This window comes from Hypanus sabinus, chromosome 6, assembly GCF_030144855.1.
Source record: "Hypanus sabinus isolate sHypSab1 chromosome 6, sHypSab1.hap1, whole genome shotgun sequence".
In the NCBI taxonomy this organism is placed as follows: domain Eukaryota; kingdom Metazoa; phylum Chordata; class Chondrichthyes; order Myliobatiformes; family Dasyatidae; genus Hypanus; species Hypanus sabinus.
Genome location: NC_082711.1, coordinates 137,214,631 through 137,234,320, shown reverse-complemented (window position 1 = coordinate 137,234,320; position 19,690 = coordinate 137,214,631). Strand labels below are relative to the sequence as shown.

At 41.7% G+C, this 19,690-nt stretch overlaps 1 protein-coding gene across 2 annotated transcripts in view; it reads left to right on the top strand.

Annotated features, from left to right (window-relative positions):
• Window positions 1–11,411: 11,411 nt before the first annotated feature.
• The window catches only part of tmem120aa (transmembrane protein 120Aa), a 37,280-nt gene continuing 29,001 nt past the window's right edge, over window positions 11,412–19,690 (top strand). Inside the window, exons 1-5 of one of the 2 annotated variants that reach the window (XM_059972996.1) lie at window positions 11,412–11,628; window positions 17,186–17,304; window positions 17,905–18,021; window positions 18,885–18,944; window positions 19,029–19,124. In XM_059972996.1, coding sequence (XP_059828979.1) covers window positions 11,566–11,628; window positions 17,186–17,304; window positions 17,905–18,021; window positions 18,885–18,944; window positions 19,029–19,124 — 455 coding nt within the window. In that variant the 5' untranslated portion in view covers window positions 11,412–11,565. The remainder of the gene's footprint in view (window positions 11,629–17,185; window positions 17,305–17,904; window positions 18,022–18,884; window positions 18,945–19,028; window positions 19,125–19,690) is intronic. The other variant, XM_059972995.1, reaches the window with a different exon arrangement.

The following is a 19,690-nucleotide window of genomic DNA, read 5'->3' as shown; positions in this document are numbered from 1 at the left end:
GTGATCTACTTTGCTGATAAAAAATAGAAAAGCATAATATTTTTATATGATAAATTGAATGGTGTTGATTTTCATTACCATTACTGGGTGTCCTTATAAATGGAGCATTGAGAATTAACATGCAGACATAGCAAGTAACTGGAAGACAAATATTAACCTTTATTTCAAGAGATTGAAAAGAGACATCTTACTAAAATTATTTAGGCTCTTGGTGAGATTGTACTTGGAATGTAGTGCATGGTCAGGTCCCCATACCCATGTAGCAGAGGGGTCTGGCAAAGATTCATCTGATACTTGGGATGGTAGGGTGTTTTTCTTTGCACAATGAAAAATGAGGTAGGTTCATCTACACTGTCATGATGCATGGCCTCCATGAAATACTCAAAATTGTGTATCCAGAAAGGTTTAGTTACTGTGTATTCAAAACATCGGTAGATCTTTCTGAGGTTTTCTATGAAGATCAATGCAAAATCTTTATTTACCTGCTATTGCTCTGTTCCTCCCTGCAGTTTCCTCTGTCTTAGCCCATGAAGAACTCACGTTAACTCATACTGCTTTGTTTTTACACTTCTGAACTTTAGTAGTCCAAATAAAATAGATAAACAAGCAAACAGGGAAATGGTGCAAATACCTGCAATACCTACATCTACTTCCCCAAAAAAGGCACCCCCCCCCCCCAAGACATTTGATTTCTCTAAACCAGGGGACTTTGACAGATGCTTCAGAAACCTTGGGAGATTTAAGGTTCCAGGTAATCTCAGATAGGTTTTGAAAGAGCATCTAGTAAGCACACTGCTATACTGCATGGGTGACAAAGCAGATGACCTCATGGGTGGATTAGGACTGACAGGTGCTCAGAAAGAGGAGTACAAAACAGTGCTGACAGATTCAAAGAATATTTCATAGGAAAGTGAAATGTGATACATGGGAGGGTGAAGTTCAGAAAGCAGGAACCAGATGAAGTGTAAATTACTTCTTCACAGCATTGTATGCCCTGTCAGCCAACTATGCATATGGAAATCTGAAAGATGAGCTCATTTGGGACAGGATTGTTGTTGGGCACACTGGACACCAAATTATCAGTGTGACTTCAGTTGCTGGCAAATCATACAGTGAAGAAAGATATTACTATGATCAGAAGTCAGAATATTCATCAGCAACAGACAAGTCAGGTGTGAAAATTATGCTGAATTAAAGATAGAAGCTGCACAAAATGAAGGGTTAAAATCAAGGTGCAGTCAGAAAGACCTTGGAAAGATAACTGGAGAGCTCAGTTCAAAACAAAACAGACAGGTGAAACAAAGACCAGGTAAAATGGCCAACTGCAGGAGATGCGGCAAGTCTCCATTCCACATCAAAGAGTTCTATCCAGCAAAAGAAGTGAAGTGCTGCCAATGCAACAGAGATGGCCATTATAAAAGTAAGTGTCACTCAAAAACAGATCTTCAGTTGGTCAAAGAAGACCATGATTGAGACGAAGAGGAAGCTTTCCTTGTCTTGTCATTTAGCACATCTAACTTAGGAGTGAACATAGAGAGTCGCAGAGTGCTACAGAACAGAAATAAGCCATTTGATCATCAAGTCCATGCCAAAATGTTATTCTACCTAGTTGCATTGATTTACACCTGGATCTTTTTGCTGTCAATCAATTACTGGCCTGTATCCAAAGAGTCAGCCCTTGCAACACTAAAATGAATGTTTGGAGTTTCTGTCCTCAAGTTTTTAGACCATTCATGTGAATTACTTTGCTGTAGCAAATGTGTTTGAATATTCAAAGATGTCTTGAGTGTTGAGATGTGTTCCCATTATAAAAATATATAATTCAATGGAACCATCTATCTACACCCAAAATACTGAAACTATATTATATCTATTGAAATTATATTCAAATGCCTGATTTATTTTTTGTTTTTAGTACTTGATGTACTTTGAATGCTATCAAAAGCCTTTCCAAAGACCATGAAATTCACATACTGTTTTCTCTGCCAATCTGTGCACTGCTCTATGATGTTGCACAGTGTGAAGATCTGGTTGACACAGCCTCTGTTCTTTTGAAGCCAGCTTGTTCCTTCCTCAAGCACACATTGACAGCATTTGTAATCTGTAGGACAATGACTTTGGCACATGGCATTGACTTACCCAGCACCAGCAGATTCACCTACCTGGACAGCATCATTAGGGAGGATGGTGGGACAAAGGAAGACACCCAGTGCAGACTCAGCAAAGATAGAACTGTCTTTAATCAATGAGCAACATATAAGAATCAACTGAGTAGAGCGTTCACACCAAGGTGAAGCTGTACCAGAGCTGTGTTCTGTCAATACACTCGTATGGTTCAGAATGCTGGTACATGACAGAGGATAACCTGGCCAAGCTGTCATCATTCTACACCATGAGCCTCCGGAAGTTCCTCCATACTTCCTGGATGAGAAAGATCTCCAAGCACACCCTACTCCTTCCGTGTCATCAAGAGGACAGGGCCACAATCTTCATGAGGAAATGTTGGAGATGGATTGGGCATGTGATGAGAAGAGAGGCCAACTCCGTCATCAAGACAGCACTTCATTGTACCACCGGAGGACGGTGGAAACATGGGAGACCAAAGGCAACTTGGCACCATATGACAGAAGCAGAATGAGGACCCTGATCCACACCTGGGACACAATAGAGAAGGTAGCCAAGAACTGACAGAGATGGAGGACCTTCATTGCTGCCCTTAGTGTCAGTGCTGTAACAGGCAGTTACCATGCACTTTGGAGTTCAGTAAAGTTCTTCCAGAACTTTATGCTTAATGTGTTGATCTTTAACCTTTTACATTTGCAATGCCAGTCTCTATGTGGTTCGTTAAAAGTCACAACAGCTCCAAAAATGTTGTACAGGCCAAACAAGTGAAAGGACTGAAACTTTGCAACAGCCAAACAGGAGTGGCATGGTAGCACTGCAGTGAGCCCAATCACTTTACAGCAACAGCAATTACTGACCAGGGTGCAATTTCCACCGCTGTCCCTAACGAGTTTGTCTGTTCTCCCTGTGACCACATGGCTTCCTTCCAGATGCTCCTGTTTCCTCTAGGGATGCATGGTTCACGTTATTAATTGTGGGCATGCTATGTTGGTGCTGGAAGTATGGTGACACTCAGTTTTGCTTTCCCCAGCACAAACATTGTTGGATTGATTTAATGCAAATGATGCATTTTATGTAATTTTCAGTGCTTCAACATTACATGTGACAAATAAAACGATTATAGTATAATCTTTATATTAAATGCAGTCCTGCTCAGAATTGTACCTAAAAATAACATGCCAACCTCATCCATTGTAGTTCCTGGGTATCTCCCATTCCACAGGCCATCAGAGCTGATGGCCAGGCAACAGGTAGTAGAATTAAGAGTTTTAAATATAAGCTCTGGACTTCACAAGATTTCATACTATGAGTCCTATGAGTTCCATGGAAACTTTATTACCACTTTCTATCAACCTTTAGCTGAAGAATTAATGCTTTTTCAATGACGCTTGGAGAAGCACCTAAAGTACTGAGGGCAGGGAATGTATTCTGGAAAAGTTCATCACCAACAGTAGTCCGGAAATACCACTGTGAGAAATTGCCCAGGAATGTCCTGTCCACAAACAGCAGAACAAAGCCAGTTTGGTTAATTATTGCCCAAACTCACACATCAACAAAGTGACAAAAGGTACCATCTTGTGTCAAGCAGTATTTTCCAATGCCCAGTTTGCGTTCTGCGAGGACTACCTGGCTCAAACCTCATCATAGCTTGATTCCACGCATAGTCCAAAGAGAAGAGTTCCAGAAGTGATGTGTGAGTGACCACCTTTGATATCCAGGCAAAATTTGATTCATTACAACATGATTTTGTGACTAAAGCTTATCAATGAGTATCAAGGGGAAAACGCTACTTTGATTGGAGGAAGACCTTCAAGCAAGGAATGTGGTTGTGGTTGTTGGTTGTCAATTATTCTGGGCGCAGGAGAGAATACCGGCTGCTGGAATTCCTTATGGCAACATCCTATGGTTGTTTAATGAAAATGCTTCTATCATAAGGTTGGAAGTGAAGATGTTCTGAAATAATTGCATAATGTTCATGTCCATTCACTGCTGCTCAGCAAATGAACCAGTGCATCCATAGTCATAGGAAGACCTTGAGAACAATTAACAATGGACTAACAATAACAAGTAATGTTCATGTTGAAGGAGTCCTGAACCATGACTATCCTACAAGAAATATCTAACCACTTAGTCCTGACATTCATTGCTTAAGACCCCACCACCACAGACCAGAAATTAAAAACTGCAGCTAGAACATAAGAAATAAGAGAAGGTGTAGGCCATCTGGCCTGTCAAACATGTTTTGCCATTCTGACCATGGACTCATCTCCAACTATCTGCTGTTTCCCCATAACCTGTAATTCCCCTACTGTGCAAAAATCTATCCAACTTTGTCTTAATATATTTACTGAGGTAGTCTCCACTGCTTCATTGGACAGAGAATTCCATAGATTCACTACTCTTTAAGAAAAACTGTTCCTCTCTGTCCTAAATTTACTCCTCCAAAGAGCAAGCTCTTTGAGCAAGACAAAGAGCAAGTCCTATGGTGACTCTCTCACTTTTTGATGTCCTAAAACTTCTCCACCATCTTCAGCTCCACAGGTCAGTGTGTGGTAAAATGTTTTCTACTTGCCTGGGTGAGTTCAGTTTCACTCAAGTATCAAAAGCAGAGTTGTGGTGAATGGCTCATTTTCACTTTTAACTGCTGCATTTTTGACATACCTTAATACATACTCCAGGAGGATCACAACCCTGTCACAGGGTTTGGAGGCTTGTGTGCCTCAAAGACTCAGAAAACTGTTGACTGGAGTCTTTGGCTCTTAGTAGGGTCACCCATGCCAAACAGGTCAAGGTGTAGAAGCCAGACTAAGTGCGGTCCACTGGTCCTTCAGGTTCAGAGGTTCAGCTCAGGGCTTACGACCCTGGCTGGTCAAAAAAATAGTTACAGACACAGCAATGAAGAATGCTTTGAAACGATGGAGATGAGGACCTTCATTACTGCCCCAAACCCTGTGGTGTAACAAGCAGTAAGTAAGCAATGAGATGTACTTGAGATTTGACATTTGCAGATGACGTGAGTAGGTGAAGAACATGGAAGACTAAGTCTTCATGGATGTGACCTACAATGTCAAATCAGATGCATTTGTTTTTTTTTATGACAGTTTTGCCTTCTCAGAATTAAATGCTCTTAATTTTCTGCACACATTACTGAAGTCCTGAACTGGCCAGTGATTATCCTAGTATGCATCAGTACTCCCTAGAGAAGCCAGCAACTGAGTAGGAACTTGAATCCCTGACACGTTATCAGATTGACTGGACCGGACTGGCCTTATCTCAAACAATAACTAAGTGGCCTACAGGGAAGAAGTCATCTCTCTGACACACTGGTGTCAAGAAAACAACCTCTCCCTCATTGTCGTAGAAACAAAGGAGCTGGTTGTGAATTACAGGAGGAATGGAGACAGGCTAGCCCCTATTGATGTCAATGGATCTGGGGTTGAGAGAGTAGACAGCTTCAAGTTCCTCGGTATACACATCACTGAGGACCTCACATGGTCTGTACACACCAGCTGTGCGGTGATAAAGGCACAACCTCTTTCACCACAGACGGTTGAGGAAGTTTGGTATGGGTCCCCAAATCCTAAGAACTTTCTACAGGGGCACAATTGAGAGCATCCTGACTGGCTGCATAATTGCCTGGAATGGGAACTGTACCTTCCTCAATCACATGACTCTGCAGAGAATGGTGCAGATAGCCCAGTGCATCTGTAGTTGTAATTTCCCACGATTCAGGACATTTACAAAGACAGGTGTGTAAAAAGGGTCTGTAGGATCATTCGGGATACAAGCCAACCCAACCACAATCTATTCCAGCTGCTACCATCCAGGAAGTGGTACCGCAGCATAAAAGCCAGGAGCAACAGGCTCTGGGACAGCTTCTTCCACTCACACTGACTTTAGTTAGTATGTTACATTAACCGTTGCATTTGTTATAAATTACTATGATTACACATTGCATACTTAGATGGAGATGTAATGTAAAGATTTTTACTCCTCATGTATGTGAAGGATGAAAGAAATAAATTTTATTCTATTCTCATGAGTCCCAGCACAGCAACCACAGTTCCCATGCATTTGGCTGGAGAATATGACAAGGAAGAAAGATAAATAAAAGAGGTTATATTTTTATCAGCTCCTCTTGGTTTAATGTTCTAATTATTCTAATAAAAAGATTATTTAATTTCTTTGAGTTATAGTGACATAAACACAATGGACCCAGTTCCTTCAGGCCATTGAATCCATGTGTAACCCTCGGGCTTGGCCAGCTTGCGTTTGCCTAGGGGAATCAGTCTTTGGCCCTGCCAAACTGGGTGATCACATTTGTGTGGATGCTGTGTAATGTACCCTCAGTAACAAACCCACAACACAAAATATCAGACAGTACACCATTTGCAATTAAATGATTGAACTTTATGAATCTTAATCTGAATATAGGGTTAGTAATGAAAATAAACAAAACAAAAAAAAGCCCAAAGTCAAAGTCCCCGTTGGAGCTCACTCATTAGTCATTCTTCCACCATCGGTCTCCTCCGAATGTCGCCGACCTTCGGACTCTCAGATCCCAGTCCATTCCGTCTGGTGGTCTACCAGCTCTGTCCACACGCGTTCTCCCTCTTCATCTCTCCTCGACAAAAGACCGCGAAAAACCCGGCTCCCAGACGCGCAAGAAAGAACAACATTTCTCCTGTTGGCTAGCCACTGAATTCCAAACTCCCATTATATCTAGTCATAACCCAAACATTGCTGCTACAGAAACCATTACCTCAACAGTGGAACATCACATAGAAGCCATTACATTAGTCTTAGCAGTGAAACCGTACAGCGTGTTACACACACCATCCATCAGCCACCTATTAACACTAGCTCTACAATTCTATTCACCACATCCCCCTCAAATGAACCACTCACTCACACCCTTAAAGCAGTTAATTAACCTACCAACCTGAACATCTTTAGTCTGTGGGAGGAAATTGGAGCATCCAAAGGAAATCCATGTGGTTGCAGGAATATTGTGCAAACTCCACGCAGAGAGTACAGTCTGGGTTTGCAACTGAGTCACTGGCATTGTGAGAAAGCAGCTCTCTAGTGGTGCTATTTTGCCACCAGTTAATATGAACATACAAATTAGGACCAGGATTAGGTCTCTCTGCCCTTTGACTCTGCTCCATAGTTTAACTGGATTATGCCTAATCTTAACCACATTCTCAACTACCCACAGTAGCCTTTCACCCCTTTGTTAATCAAGCATCTGTCCACTTCTGCCTTAAAGACCATTCAAAGATCCTGCTGCCACTGGAGGAAGTTCGAGGAACTCAAAACCATTTGTGAAAAAACAAAATATTCCTCATCTCTTCCATAAATGGGTGACCCGTTATTTTTAAACAGTGTCTGTCATTTCTAGATTTCCCCACGATAGGAAACATCCTCGATAGGAAACATCTGTCATGTCAAAACCCCCTGGGATCTTAGTGTTTCACATAAGTCACCTTACATGCTTTTAAATTCGATTGCTCCAATGTTCCTCATAAAATGTTAACATTCTCAGAACTGCTTCCAACAAATTAAAATCCTTCCTTAAGGAGACCATTAATATACAGAGTAATAAAAATTGTCTTGTTAAATCCCTTTACAACTGATGCATAACAACCCCACTTTTGATTTAAACCAGCCTTTCAATAAATGATAATGTTGTGTTTGCTTTTTATGAATCATGCACTAGGACACCAGATCTCTCTCTATTTCAAAGCTCTCGGTCTCTCACCTTTTTTAGTAATAGCCTTTTCACTTTTCCAACCAAGATGGATATTTCATATTTCCCACATTATATCTCAGTTTTGGATCTTGGCCCATTCCCTTAACCTACCTATATCTGTCTGTTGTATCCTTACCTTAATGAAGCACATGGAATCCTGGGTTTTATAAATGGAGGCAAAGACCTCCCATGTCAAGATGTTCTACTGAACCTGTACAGGACACGAAGATGGCTCCAGTGGAATATTGTGGCCAGTTGTATGCGCCCCATCTAGAGAACTAGAGAAAGACTGGAGAAGTATAGAGTTTGAACAGGATACGGAAGAAATTTACTGAAATTATTCCAACCAAAAGAGATTAGATATGTGGATAGGCTGGAAAAGCTGGAACATATTTCCTTAGCATGAAGGACTTTGACAGAGTTATCAAAATGTTATAAGGTTTGGAATTAGAATCTGCTTCTAATAATTGGAGAAGGCAGAGTTTTGTAGTGATTCACAAAAGAATTTGAACTAAAATAAGGAAAATAATTCGAATTCAAATTGATTAGCAGTCCTTGGAAAGAAATTGGATCAAGACTTGGAGGGAAAATTGAAACTGAATTCCGATGTGTGGGATAGTTTGGATTGTCCCTTAAATGAACTGATGCAGATGTAATGGACTGAATAGTCTCTTCTTGTGTTGTACCAATCTGTGATTGAGTCCTTTTGCATGGCGAATAATTAATCTCTACTGTTTAACTCATTATCTATCTTAAAGCCATGCCCTTTGACAAGATGAATCACTCTCTGACTTTGCACAAATGGTGTCTGTACTGAGACCCGTAAAGTAACATCAAAATTAATATTCAAGAATTTATGAGTGGTGTGATTAGGTCACTTCCTAATAAAGCCTGTTGCTGTCTTCTTTCAGTTTTGGGGTTCACAGGATACTAATTGCTTTAGAAAAGGCTCAGTGAAGTTTAATAGGATGCTACTGATACAAAAATTAACAGAAATTCTATGATTGAAAACATCTTTTCAGTACAGTACACCCAAATTGGATAGATATAATACATGTTTTAACAGATTAAAGGATGATTGGCCATAGAAGGATCAAATTATTTCCAGGAGTTGAGAGACAAGATGCCAATCCAAATGTCAAGTGAGCCAGAATGTAGGGTTGGAGGACCTCACTCATGCAGAAGGTTATAAGGCTGCAAATTAATTTCTAGTTTGTTCCTAAGGCAAACTAGGAAAATGACAAGAAGTGCATTGAAATTAATGGTTAAAACAGATTAGAGCCATTTACTCACTACTTAATAACAGGATCCAAATAGTGCATTTCTATGCATTTATAGAAAAGAGCACCAGTAATATACATCCTCTTTCACAGCTTCATGGCATTCTTTTTGCTGCAAATATATCCTTGCTAGAGTAATCACTTTTGAATGCAGGGGAACACAGCAGGCAAGTAATAGAGAGCAAAGTGCTTAAACATCTGTCTTATATGTGTTGGCATAGGGACAAACCCTCTACAGAGACTGGTGCAAGTCCCCTCCTTCTTTGAGTAATGCCTCAGGATCTTTTATGTTTCTTGATTCATTTGCACACACAGAATATAGCCCCAGACAGCCCAGCCAGAATATGTTTACAAATCTCGTATAAGACAGGTTACTTGGATGTAGTTAGTGGAAATGTTGCACAAACATGAATAAACACCAAAAGCAACGCACACAAGACGCCGAAGGGATCGAGCAGTTACAGGAAAGAGTAAACATTTGTATTTTTTGAGCCAAGACCCTTCATTAGGAGGGGGGAAGAGGCTGGCTGGAGGATCATAGGTGTAACCGGTGGGTGGGACGGGTCAAGAGCAAGGTGGGAAGGAGGAATCTGATAGGAGAGGAGAGTGGACAATAGGAGAAAAGGAAGGAGGAGGGGACCCAGGGGGGTAATAGGCAGGTGAGAAGAAGTAATGGGAATCTGAATTAAAACGTTTGGCCACTGGGAATTCTTTCTTTAATGTTTCCATATTGATCTGAATATAATATCTTATCAGAAAGTGCAACACTACCCCAGGGGATCAGCCTAGCTTTCTGAACTTGAGGGAGCTGAAACGTGGAAAGAGAAATAGGGAAGTTATCATGCAGTTCTCATATGTTTCCCCTTCTCAGACCAATGAGAGGGTTTACCCATCACCCAATACCAGACCACAGGCTGCTACATTCGGTGATGTAGCCCCAGGTGTTCTGATCTAGATAAACAACGGTGGTGGCTTTATCAAGAGTACATAGCAGCCATTACAGAATGGCAGGTGGTGAAGAGAAAGGTAGAGGGTGGAGGGCTGTTGGTAGCTTTCGGTGGCAATATGGCAAACCAGTACAGTGGGTTGCTTTGTCCTTTATGGTGTTACACTTCTGTGAGTTGAGGGTCCAACACCCACCTAGACAAGTGGCAGGAATTCCATCACAATGATACAATGCTCTCCACTTGTCCATATGGTTGACTGGTGGAAGGCAGGAGGACATCAAAGGACTAAACTTCAAAAATTTTACTATCTATACAAACCTTAAAAATATTCCCAGTAAAAGACAATCCATTTACTTTATATCAATCTTCCTTAAGCAAACAGTACAAAGTTTTCTCGCCCCTCAATGTCCAACCGAGGGAGACCCTTAGACAGTGACCTTTCCACTTAGAGCCTTTGTGACTGCACCAAGCAATTGTGTGCTCTTCCGTTTCTTTCTGTATGCCATCAGTCTTACAAACACTTGAATTTTAGTCTATTATAAATCAAGTCCACCTGTACATTCAATGAGGTGGACCTCATTGTATATAATTTATGATTATTTGCACTATCGTTTTTATTTGCTTTTAATTCTGCACAGAGAGAGCTCAGGGAAACCGGCATCAAATTCCCTGTATGTGTCCTCATACTTGGCGATAATAAAGCTCATGGAGCAAGAAAATGTGCCAGGACATTCAGCCACAGATGTGCCCTCGCACTGGATAAATCAGCGAGCTGAGAGCTTGGGATACCAGGCCTCTCGCTGCTGTGGCTGGTGCAATGTAGTTTTGTGGTCAGTGAAGATCCACAGTAGTTTTGATAATGGTTTACGCTGCTGTGCACTATTATTATAAATATTACAGTATTATAGCACAATTTACTGATTCCAAATTTCTTGGCTTTCCTACAACCCTATATTTTTTTTTAATTCAACGTAAGAAACTGAAAATGCTGTAAATACCCAGCATGTCAGCTTACAGATGTAGAAGTGCTCAGCAACGCAATCTGTTTCTCTTTTGTCTGACCTGTCGAATGTTTTCAACATTTTTTTAAAATTCCTGTAAAAATACTTATTTATCTGGCAATCCTTTTGAAACACTCCGGTTTTAGGCAAACTACATCCGAACTAACCACAAACCGCAGCCTCCAGCGAGCGGCAGCCCAGCGAAGGCCCGCCCCTGAAACTGACACACCGCTCTTGCAGCCCATTGGCCAAAGGCCTGCACGTGCATTCGGCGGCGATTGTTCTGCTGGTGATTCTATTGGGCAGAGGAAAAGAGGGCGGGCCCTATCCCAACATGCGACAGTGATTGGTCACATTTTCCTTACCCGGAAGCGTGCGGCCTATTTGGTTCTGATGTAGCGTTACTTGTAGAAAAGACGCACCCGGATCCAGGTCCGGGAAGGGGATCCGGCGGGAGCAGAATGGCTTTCCAGGAGTGCTGGGAGGAGTGGGAACTCCTGGACAAGGATTACCAGACGTTGCAGGTGAGGACAATCCGCCTCCTTCCAGGGCCGTGGATCCGCTCCTCGACTTGAGATTCAAGAGTCACTGACCGAGACCCCGCCCTCTGCCTGTCTCCCATTGGTGAATTTCTTGAGTCTCTTCCTCCTGATTGGCCATGATGCCATCTGTCTAGCACTCTGCTGCTGATGAGGCCGGGTTGTTGTCAAAGGCCAGAGTTTATGAAGTCCAGTTTTAGAACTGCAACGTGTCTCATCTCCAGGGGAAAACGGCTTCTCAAATACTTCCTCTCCACAATATATTGTTGTTTCATCTTATCTGTCCAATTCGGTTATAAAAAGGACGTTAATTTAGCATAACTAGCAAAAAACATTACTGTTAAATTGCATCCTTCAATGACAGCTGTTTGCAACCATCTTAATACACACTTACATCTTTATATTTTCCTTTTTTTGTGCAGTGATTTATTTCTGTCAGATGTAGGCAGAGCTATAGACGAGCTGGGAGTGTGACTGAACTGACTGACTATTAGTGCTTAATAACATTTGTTATTTAGCATGTATGATTTACAGTATGTTAATAACAAAATAGTGTGCAAAGTTGAGTAAAAACCTGTAAAGGAGAAACGAATAGTTTAAGTATCAACATAAATTTATTTGTTATCTTAATTACCCAAAGTGCCATTTTATATAAAGTGTTTTCTGGTTCATTGGGACACATGGTGCATTTTGTCCCAATTAAGTGGCTGTCTCAATTAGCCGAAGCTTCATAGAAATAGTTAAAAAATATAAAACAGACAAACTGCCATTTAATTGAGTAACAATTTATGTATTTAAATGAAATACCGAACAATTTAGTAAACTACCAATACCTCTACGGTACTATAAAGCTGTGTATTAGTTCCTAATAGTTATTGACAGAGGAATTCATCTGCTGTGTTCTTTTAATTGATTCTTTGTGAACAAAATCAACAAAGATACCTAGTGCAGATAATGGACTGTCCATACAATGCTTTAGACAATTACACCCTCCAAATCTTTGTCTTCATTGTAATATTGTCAAGGTCTTCAAATCCTTTGTAATTCATGTCTTGTTGAAGTAGTGGAATCATTTAATTTTTACTCCCAGCCATTTCTGGCATCACCAAGCCAGAACCGCAGTGAGCAAAACAGTTCTGAATTGTCTTACTGTTTATTTCTTGCCGATTGTCAGTGGCAAAAATCCCTCCTCCTTGAATACAAACACACACAACTGATGCTATTTTAAAACCGATCACATAGTCTAATGATCGTGCAAGTGCACACAACTGATGCTAGTTAGAAACTGTTAGGCAACAGTCTTCTTCCCCAGTTGAACAGCATAGTGTCCCAGATAAACAAAGGGAATCCTGTCTATGTTCTGGATTTAGTTTTTCTTTAACAGTTGCATCAAATAGACAGCTGCCCCAATTAACCAGGCTCCACAGTATATGCATACGTTTGAAATGCATTGATTACATAGATCAAACAGATCAAAATTTGTTTTAATTTAACAATCCAGGTCTTCTGGTGGTATTAATTGTCGGGGGCAAGAAGAGCTTGTTCTGCTTTTTCCGCCATGATAATTTATTCAAAGTCAATGGCCATTGTGTGGGAATGTGGGTTGAGTGAACTCGGCCTTTTCTCCTTGGAGCGATGGAGGATGAGAGGTGACCTGATAGAGGTGTATAAGATGATGAGAGGCATTGATCGTGTGGATAGTCAGAGGCTTTTTCCCAGGGCTGATATGGCTAGCACGAGAGGGCACAGTTTTAAGGTGCTTGGAAGTAGGGTCAGAGGAGATATCGGGTAATTTTTTTACGCAGAGAGTGGTGAGTGTGTGGAATGGGCTGCTGGTGACTGTGGTGGAGGCAGATATGATGGGGTCTTTGAAGAGACTCCTGGACAGGTACATGGAGCTCAGAAAAATGGAGGGCTATGGGTAACCCTAGGCAATTTCTAAGGTAAGGACATGTTCAACACAGCTTTGTGGGCCGAGGGGCCTGTATTGTGCTGTAGGTTTTCTATGTTTCTATGTTCTGTGAATTGATAATTGGTTGTGTAGCAATTAGCGTAACATTATTGCAACTTGAAGGCATCGGAGGTTAGAATTTAATCCTAGTCCTTGTGTAAGGAGTTTGCACGTCCTACGTGTGCAATTTGTGGGTTTTCACCCCCAGTCCAAACACATAGCGGTTAGTAGGTTAATTGGTCACTGTAGATTGTCCTGTGATTAGATTAGAGTTACATAGGTGGGATGCTCGGTGGCATGGCTCAACGGGTCAGACGGACCTGTTCCACACTGTCTCTCTAAATTAAATAAACAAACAAACATATTCCATTTGCCACATAGTCAACATGGCTTTGTGCTTGGTAGGTCATGTCCAACCAAAATGTTTTTCAATAAGTTTACCGGGAAAGTCAATGGAGGAAAGGCGCTGGGCATGGTTGATAACAAAGGGCTTTGACAGAGTTGTAATGGGAAGCTGATTCAGTTGTTACACATTCAGAAGCCAGAGAGTGGCAGTAGATGGTTGCGCCTCTGACAAGATCTGTGGCTAGTTGAGTGCTGCAGGTATCAGTGTTGGGTTGGTTGTTGTTAGTTGTCTATATCAACAATCTGGATGATAATATGGTACATTGGACCAGCAAGTTTGCAGATAACACCAAGAATGAGAGCATAGTGGACAGCAAGGAAGGATATCAAAGTTTGCAGTGGGATCCAGACCAGTTGGAAAAATGGGCTGAGAAATGGCAGATGGAATTTAATGCAGGTAGGTGTGAGGTGTTGCATTTTGGGAGGACAAACAAGGGTAGGGTCTATACAGTGAACAATAGGGACTGAAGAATGCTTTAGAACAAAGGGATCTGGGAATAGAGATTCATAATTTCTTGAAAGCGGTGTCATAGGTAGATAGGGTCATTAAGAGAACTTTTGACATATTGGCCTTCATAAATCACAGTATTGAATACAGGAGTTTGGATGTTATGTTAAAGTTGTATAACACATTGGTGAGGCCAAATTTTATGTATTGTACATGTTCTGGGCACCTACTTATAGGAAAGATATCAATGATATTTAATTGAATTGACTTTATTCACATTCATGAGGAGTAAAAATCTTTGTTACATCGTGTGAAAGTACAATGTGGAAATTACAGTAATTTGGAATAAATGGTATGTACAGTAAGATATACAACAGGACAGTCAATATAACTTAGAAATGCAATTGCGTCAGCGTGAGTTAATCAGTCTGATGGCCTGGTGGGAGAAGCTGTCCCAGAGCCTGTTAGTCCTGGCTTTTATGCTGCGGTACCGTTTCCCAGATGGCAGCTGCTGGAACGGTTTGTGGTTGGGATGACTCAGGTCCCCAATGATCTTTCGGGCCCTTTTTACACACCTGTCTCAGTAAATGACCCGGGTTATGGGGAAAGGTTGAATAGGTTAGGACTTTGTTCCTTGGAGCATAGGAGAATGAGGAGAGATTTGAAAGAGGCACACAGATTCATGAGGGGTATAGACAGTATAAATGGAAGCAGTTTTTTTTCATTGAGGTTGGGTGAGATTAAAACTAGAGATCATAGTTGAAGGGAGAAAAGTAAAATATTTAAGGGAAACCTGAGAGGGAACTTCTTCACTCAGAGGGTGGTGGGAATGTAGAATGAGTTGCCTACGGAAGTGATGGATGCAGCATTTTAAAGTAGTTGGGATAGGTATGTGCATGGGAAGAGTATGGAGGGTTATGGTCTGTGTGCAGGATGGTGGGACTAGGAGAAATTAATAGTTTGGCATGGATTAGATGGGCTGAAGGGCCTGTTTCTGTGCTGTAGTGCTCTATGACTCTAAATCTGTTATTCTGGTTTCCCCACATGTATTCCCCGTTCCTTCCTGCATTGTGTATTTTCCTGAGAGACATTAAATGATTTTGCCCCTATTTGACTGTCTGGAGATGAGGTGAGTTTCAACCACACTTTGAGAATAAGATACTGGATTATGGCTTCTACACCCTTCCTTTCCAGTCCTGATTAAAGGGTCTCGGCCTGAAACATTGACTGGTTATTCCCCTCCATAGACGCTGCCGGACTTGCTGAGTTCTTCCAGCATTTTGTGAAAGGCAACTTTGTTGATTGTAGTCTCCAGGATGACCCTACTTGCATTCATGTTGCAATTGGCAATCATTTAATCATGCAAACCTAATCACACATGTACCATGTTGTTTACCTGAAAACTCAATCAATAGTGACACTTCAGTAGGAGAATTTTTCATTTACTTTTGAAGGATATACTCAAGTCATCTTGGGCACCAGTAAAGACTAATATGTTACATATTGAGAACTTCATTGAAGGTGCTGACTTTCATTGAAGAGAAATTCTGGTCATAGCACAAAAAGAGCTTTGGTGGAACAAAGCACAAGGCTAGAAGGTGTAGGTACCTCTTTTAGTGCAAGTCCCCTTTAGTACTGCACTGAAGTATCAGACTTAATCATATGCTCATGTCCTGGAAGGTGTCTTGAAGCTGTAGACCCCTATACTGTGATTCTTCTCATTCAAGGAGGCTTTCATGTGAAATGCAAAGTGTCAGACTTGTGTAATTACAACCGTTCTTCTGCAGCAGGACCTCAGAGCAAATCACAGGAGCTTTATGATGCTTCCTTACTCTGTCCAAGGGTACTTAAAGCTTCAGGACTGAAGTGGGAAATGTTTGCTGCTGTCTACTTGATTTGTTTTCTAACAACACAAATATTTTGCAGAGAAAGTAGGAAACAAAGAAGGCAGATAACAGAAAAATGGTGGACGAGAGGTTGAGTAGCTGCTACCGTTTTGTATCTCTAAACACTGAGGTGACAGTGGAAGTTTGGTGGCTGAAATGGGAAGCCAGGTACTGCTAAAGTATAGCTTGATCCTTAGAAGCCAACAAACATGAGTTCATTCCAGATTATATTGTGTAAAAGGATGGACCTTATACAGGTTAAACTCCCAGGTTGTGAAAAATTTTATTTCTTCTGTTTTTCTTCCGATGTTTATTTCAACACCACAATGAAAAGAAAGCATGCTTTAGATAAAATTATTCTCCTTGATGGAAAATATGATTTCGTGATCTTGTTTATATTTTTCTTGCCTGTTTTCTACTAGTGAAGTATATTGCAAGCTGAGGGATCCCAAATCTTTTTCCAGACTTCAGTGAATATCCAATGTAAGCTTGTTTTTATATCTCACCTAAGTTGGAGCAAATTATCAAAAGACTATGCATAGGAGATTGCATAAGATGATGTTAGTCCAGGTTAGTACAAAGTTAAGTCATTGAGATTTTCAAGGAAGAGGAGGGATTGGTAGGAAATATGAGAACATTAGGATTCTTGAAGATGAAGTGAAGGAAATGGAGTTTTAGATGAGCGTAGGGAAATGGAAATTTATAAACCCCCAAGAAAGCTTGCCTTTTTCATTTTTGCTGTACCAGTTGTTATTCTTTGGGCTGCAGTTAAGTTGTCATGCAAAAGTGTGAAGGGTTTGCAGCCAGTAAGTTTACAAGGATATTTTCATTTTCCCTGCTTCTGCACCTCAGGAAACACACAAGCTCTACAAGCAGCAGCTAGAGGAGGTCATCAAACTTCAAAATTCATGCCTCAGTTCCATTGAGCGCCAGAAGAAGAAATACAAGGAGCTCTCCAATAATCTTGGACGGTAAATAATGTTTTCAGTAGATGGGTCTGCTTAGCTAAATTCTTGTGTCCCTTCTCCCTTTTTTTGTTTCAAGTAATGTTGCTGACCTTTTCCAGGAGAAAGAAAGGAAACAAAGTTAAGTGGAAACACTTGTATATTGCATTTCACTTTCTGCCAAAGTCCTAGGTCTTCTATTATTCATAATTAAATTCTGGTGAATCGTTAACATAGGGTAGAGAAAAGGGATGACAATGTTTGTGTTTGCCAAGGAGTAAGTACTGTCCACAGTGCCTTATAATCTTGCGCATACTCTCAATCTACCGTCTCAACTTCTCAGCCAGAAGAGTTGCACTACATTGTAAACCTGGATCATGATCTCAGAGTGAACCCATAATCTTCTGACTGAGAGGTGATGGGGCAGCTGACTGAGCCAAGTATTTCTAGTGGCTGTCTCACACTGGGCAGAGTGTGTTAATCCCTAGTGGCTGTCTCACACTGGGCAGAGTGTGTTAATCCCTAGTGGTTGTCTCATACTGGGCAGAGTGTGTTAATCCCTAGTGGCTGTCTCACATAGTGGATTGGACAGAGTGTGTCAAGCTGATGCAAGATCTCTTCTCACAGATGTGAGCCATTGGAGAACGAAGAGTATACAAGGGACATTGAATTCATCAAGGAGTTGATGAAGGAAAGGCAAAACATCTTCTTTGAAATGGAAGCTTTTCTCCCAAAGAAAAATGGGTAAGCAGTGATTATGGAGAACCTTTTTGTGTGATCCTTTGGGCGTCGTAGATGAGTTTGTATCTCCGGAAACTCACAAGCTTTACGAGCAGCACTTCACTCCCCCCGCCTCACCTGACTTCACCTGTTACCTTCTAGCTCTTATTCCTCCCACCTTATTGAGTTCTGACTTCTTCCCCCTTCCTTTCCAGTCCTGAAGGAGGGTCTCTGTTCAAAGTGTCAGTTGTTTATCCCTTTCTATAGATGCTGCCTGACCTGCTGAGTTTCTCCAGCATTTTGTATGTGTTTGCTTGGAAACAGAGCAGTAGATCTGTTGGACATATTGTCTGCAAACAATTTCTTAAACTGAAATTTCCACCACTTCTATTGTAGAAGGAAAACACTGAAGTTAAACCATGCAGTAGAGAAGAAATTACAAATACACATGGGCTACAGCTTTACACGTGTCTTCCTTACCCTGGGTTATTGGGAAATTTAACACTTATTACAGATTGTAATGTATTTCCTGACCTTGGATACAAGGGTGATTGGTCAGGAAGGGATCCCATAACAGCTGGGAATTTGGGTATACTGGGGTTCTGGCCCAGTTTCCTTCTATGCAATGCCCTCCACTGATCCGTCTCATTTGTAAGGGGGGAAGATCTGCCATCTAGGTCCTGTCCTGTCATTGTCAAAGGGATCCGATGTTGTGGATTGCCTGGAATTCCTGCAGCTCTGTTTTGAGAGCCGGCACCTATATCATCAGCATTTCAGCTACGCAGTGTGTCATTGATTTGAAAGCTGTCTCACTGTTCTCACTACTTTGTCCTCATTGGATGCACTGTCTTTTCCAGCCGTCTCCTGATCACCTTCTTCTTTTGCAGGTTGTACTTAACCCTGGTACTCGGGAATGTCAATGTGACTCTTCTTAGCAAGCAGGCAAAGTGAGTAACTCCAGGGCTCAGATCTGCATTTTGTTATCTGCTCTGAACTAGCACGTGACTATCTGCTTGTTTCCCACACGTCAGGTTTGCCTACAAGGATGAGTATGAAAAGTTCAAGCTGTGTCTCACCATCATCCTGGTCCTCATCTCCTTCAGCTGCAGGTTCCTGCTGAACTCCAGGTGAGGTGTTGCTTGGCACGTAGCATTGCTCCAACAAGTGGGGAGGCGACACTTGCACTCCAGCCCCTCTTTCCTCCGGCCAAACTCACCACCTCTGACCGGTGAAGGAGGGTGTTTGGTTGCTGGAGTAGTTCCTTAGAATCTGGGACGTTGGGCAATTGGAAGACAAGATTAGAGCAGATCATATGCCAGAATATTTTTTTTTTGGACAGTAAGGATTGAAATTGTGCATTGCCATGGAGGAGGGCTGAATGGCCTTGGGCTACAGTGGGTGCAGGGAAGGTTCTTCTCCCTCCTTGCTGCATCCTGAGCTAGAGGGGCTGCAGTTCCTGGGCATGGCCCCCCTGCATGGCCATTTGCTCCTTGAGCACAGCTTTCATGTAAGCGGCACAGCAGTCTTTCAGCTGTGCCAGACCCCGCCCTTGCCCAGCATGGGCATTTGTTCTCCCGATCCTACCCCAGGTCGAAATGCTGGAGATTTCGTCCTTCCTAACGCTCTGGTGCTGAGCCCAGTCGTGGGACGGGGTAAGGTCTACGGTGTAACTCGTAGAGCTGCTGCCTCGTGC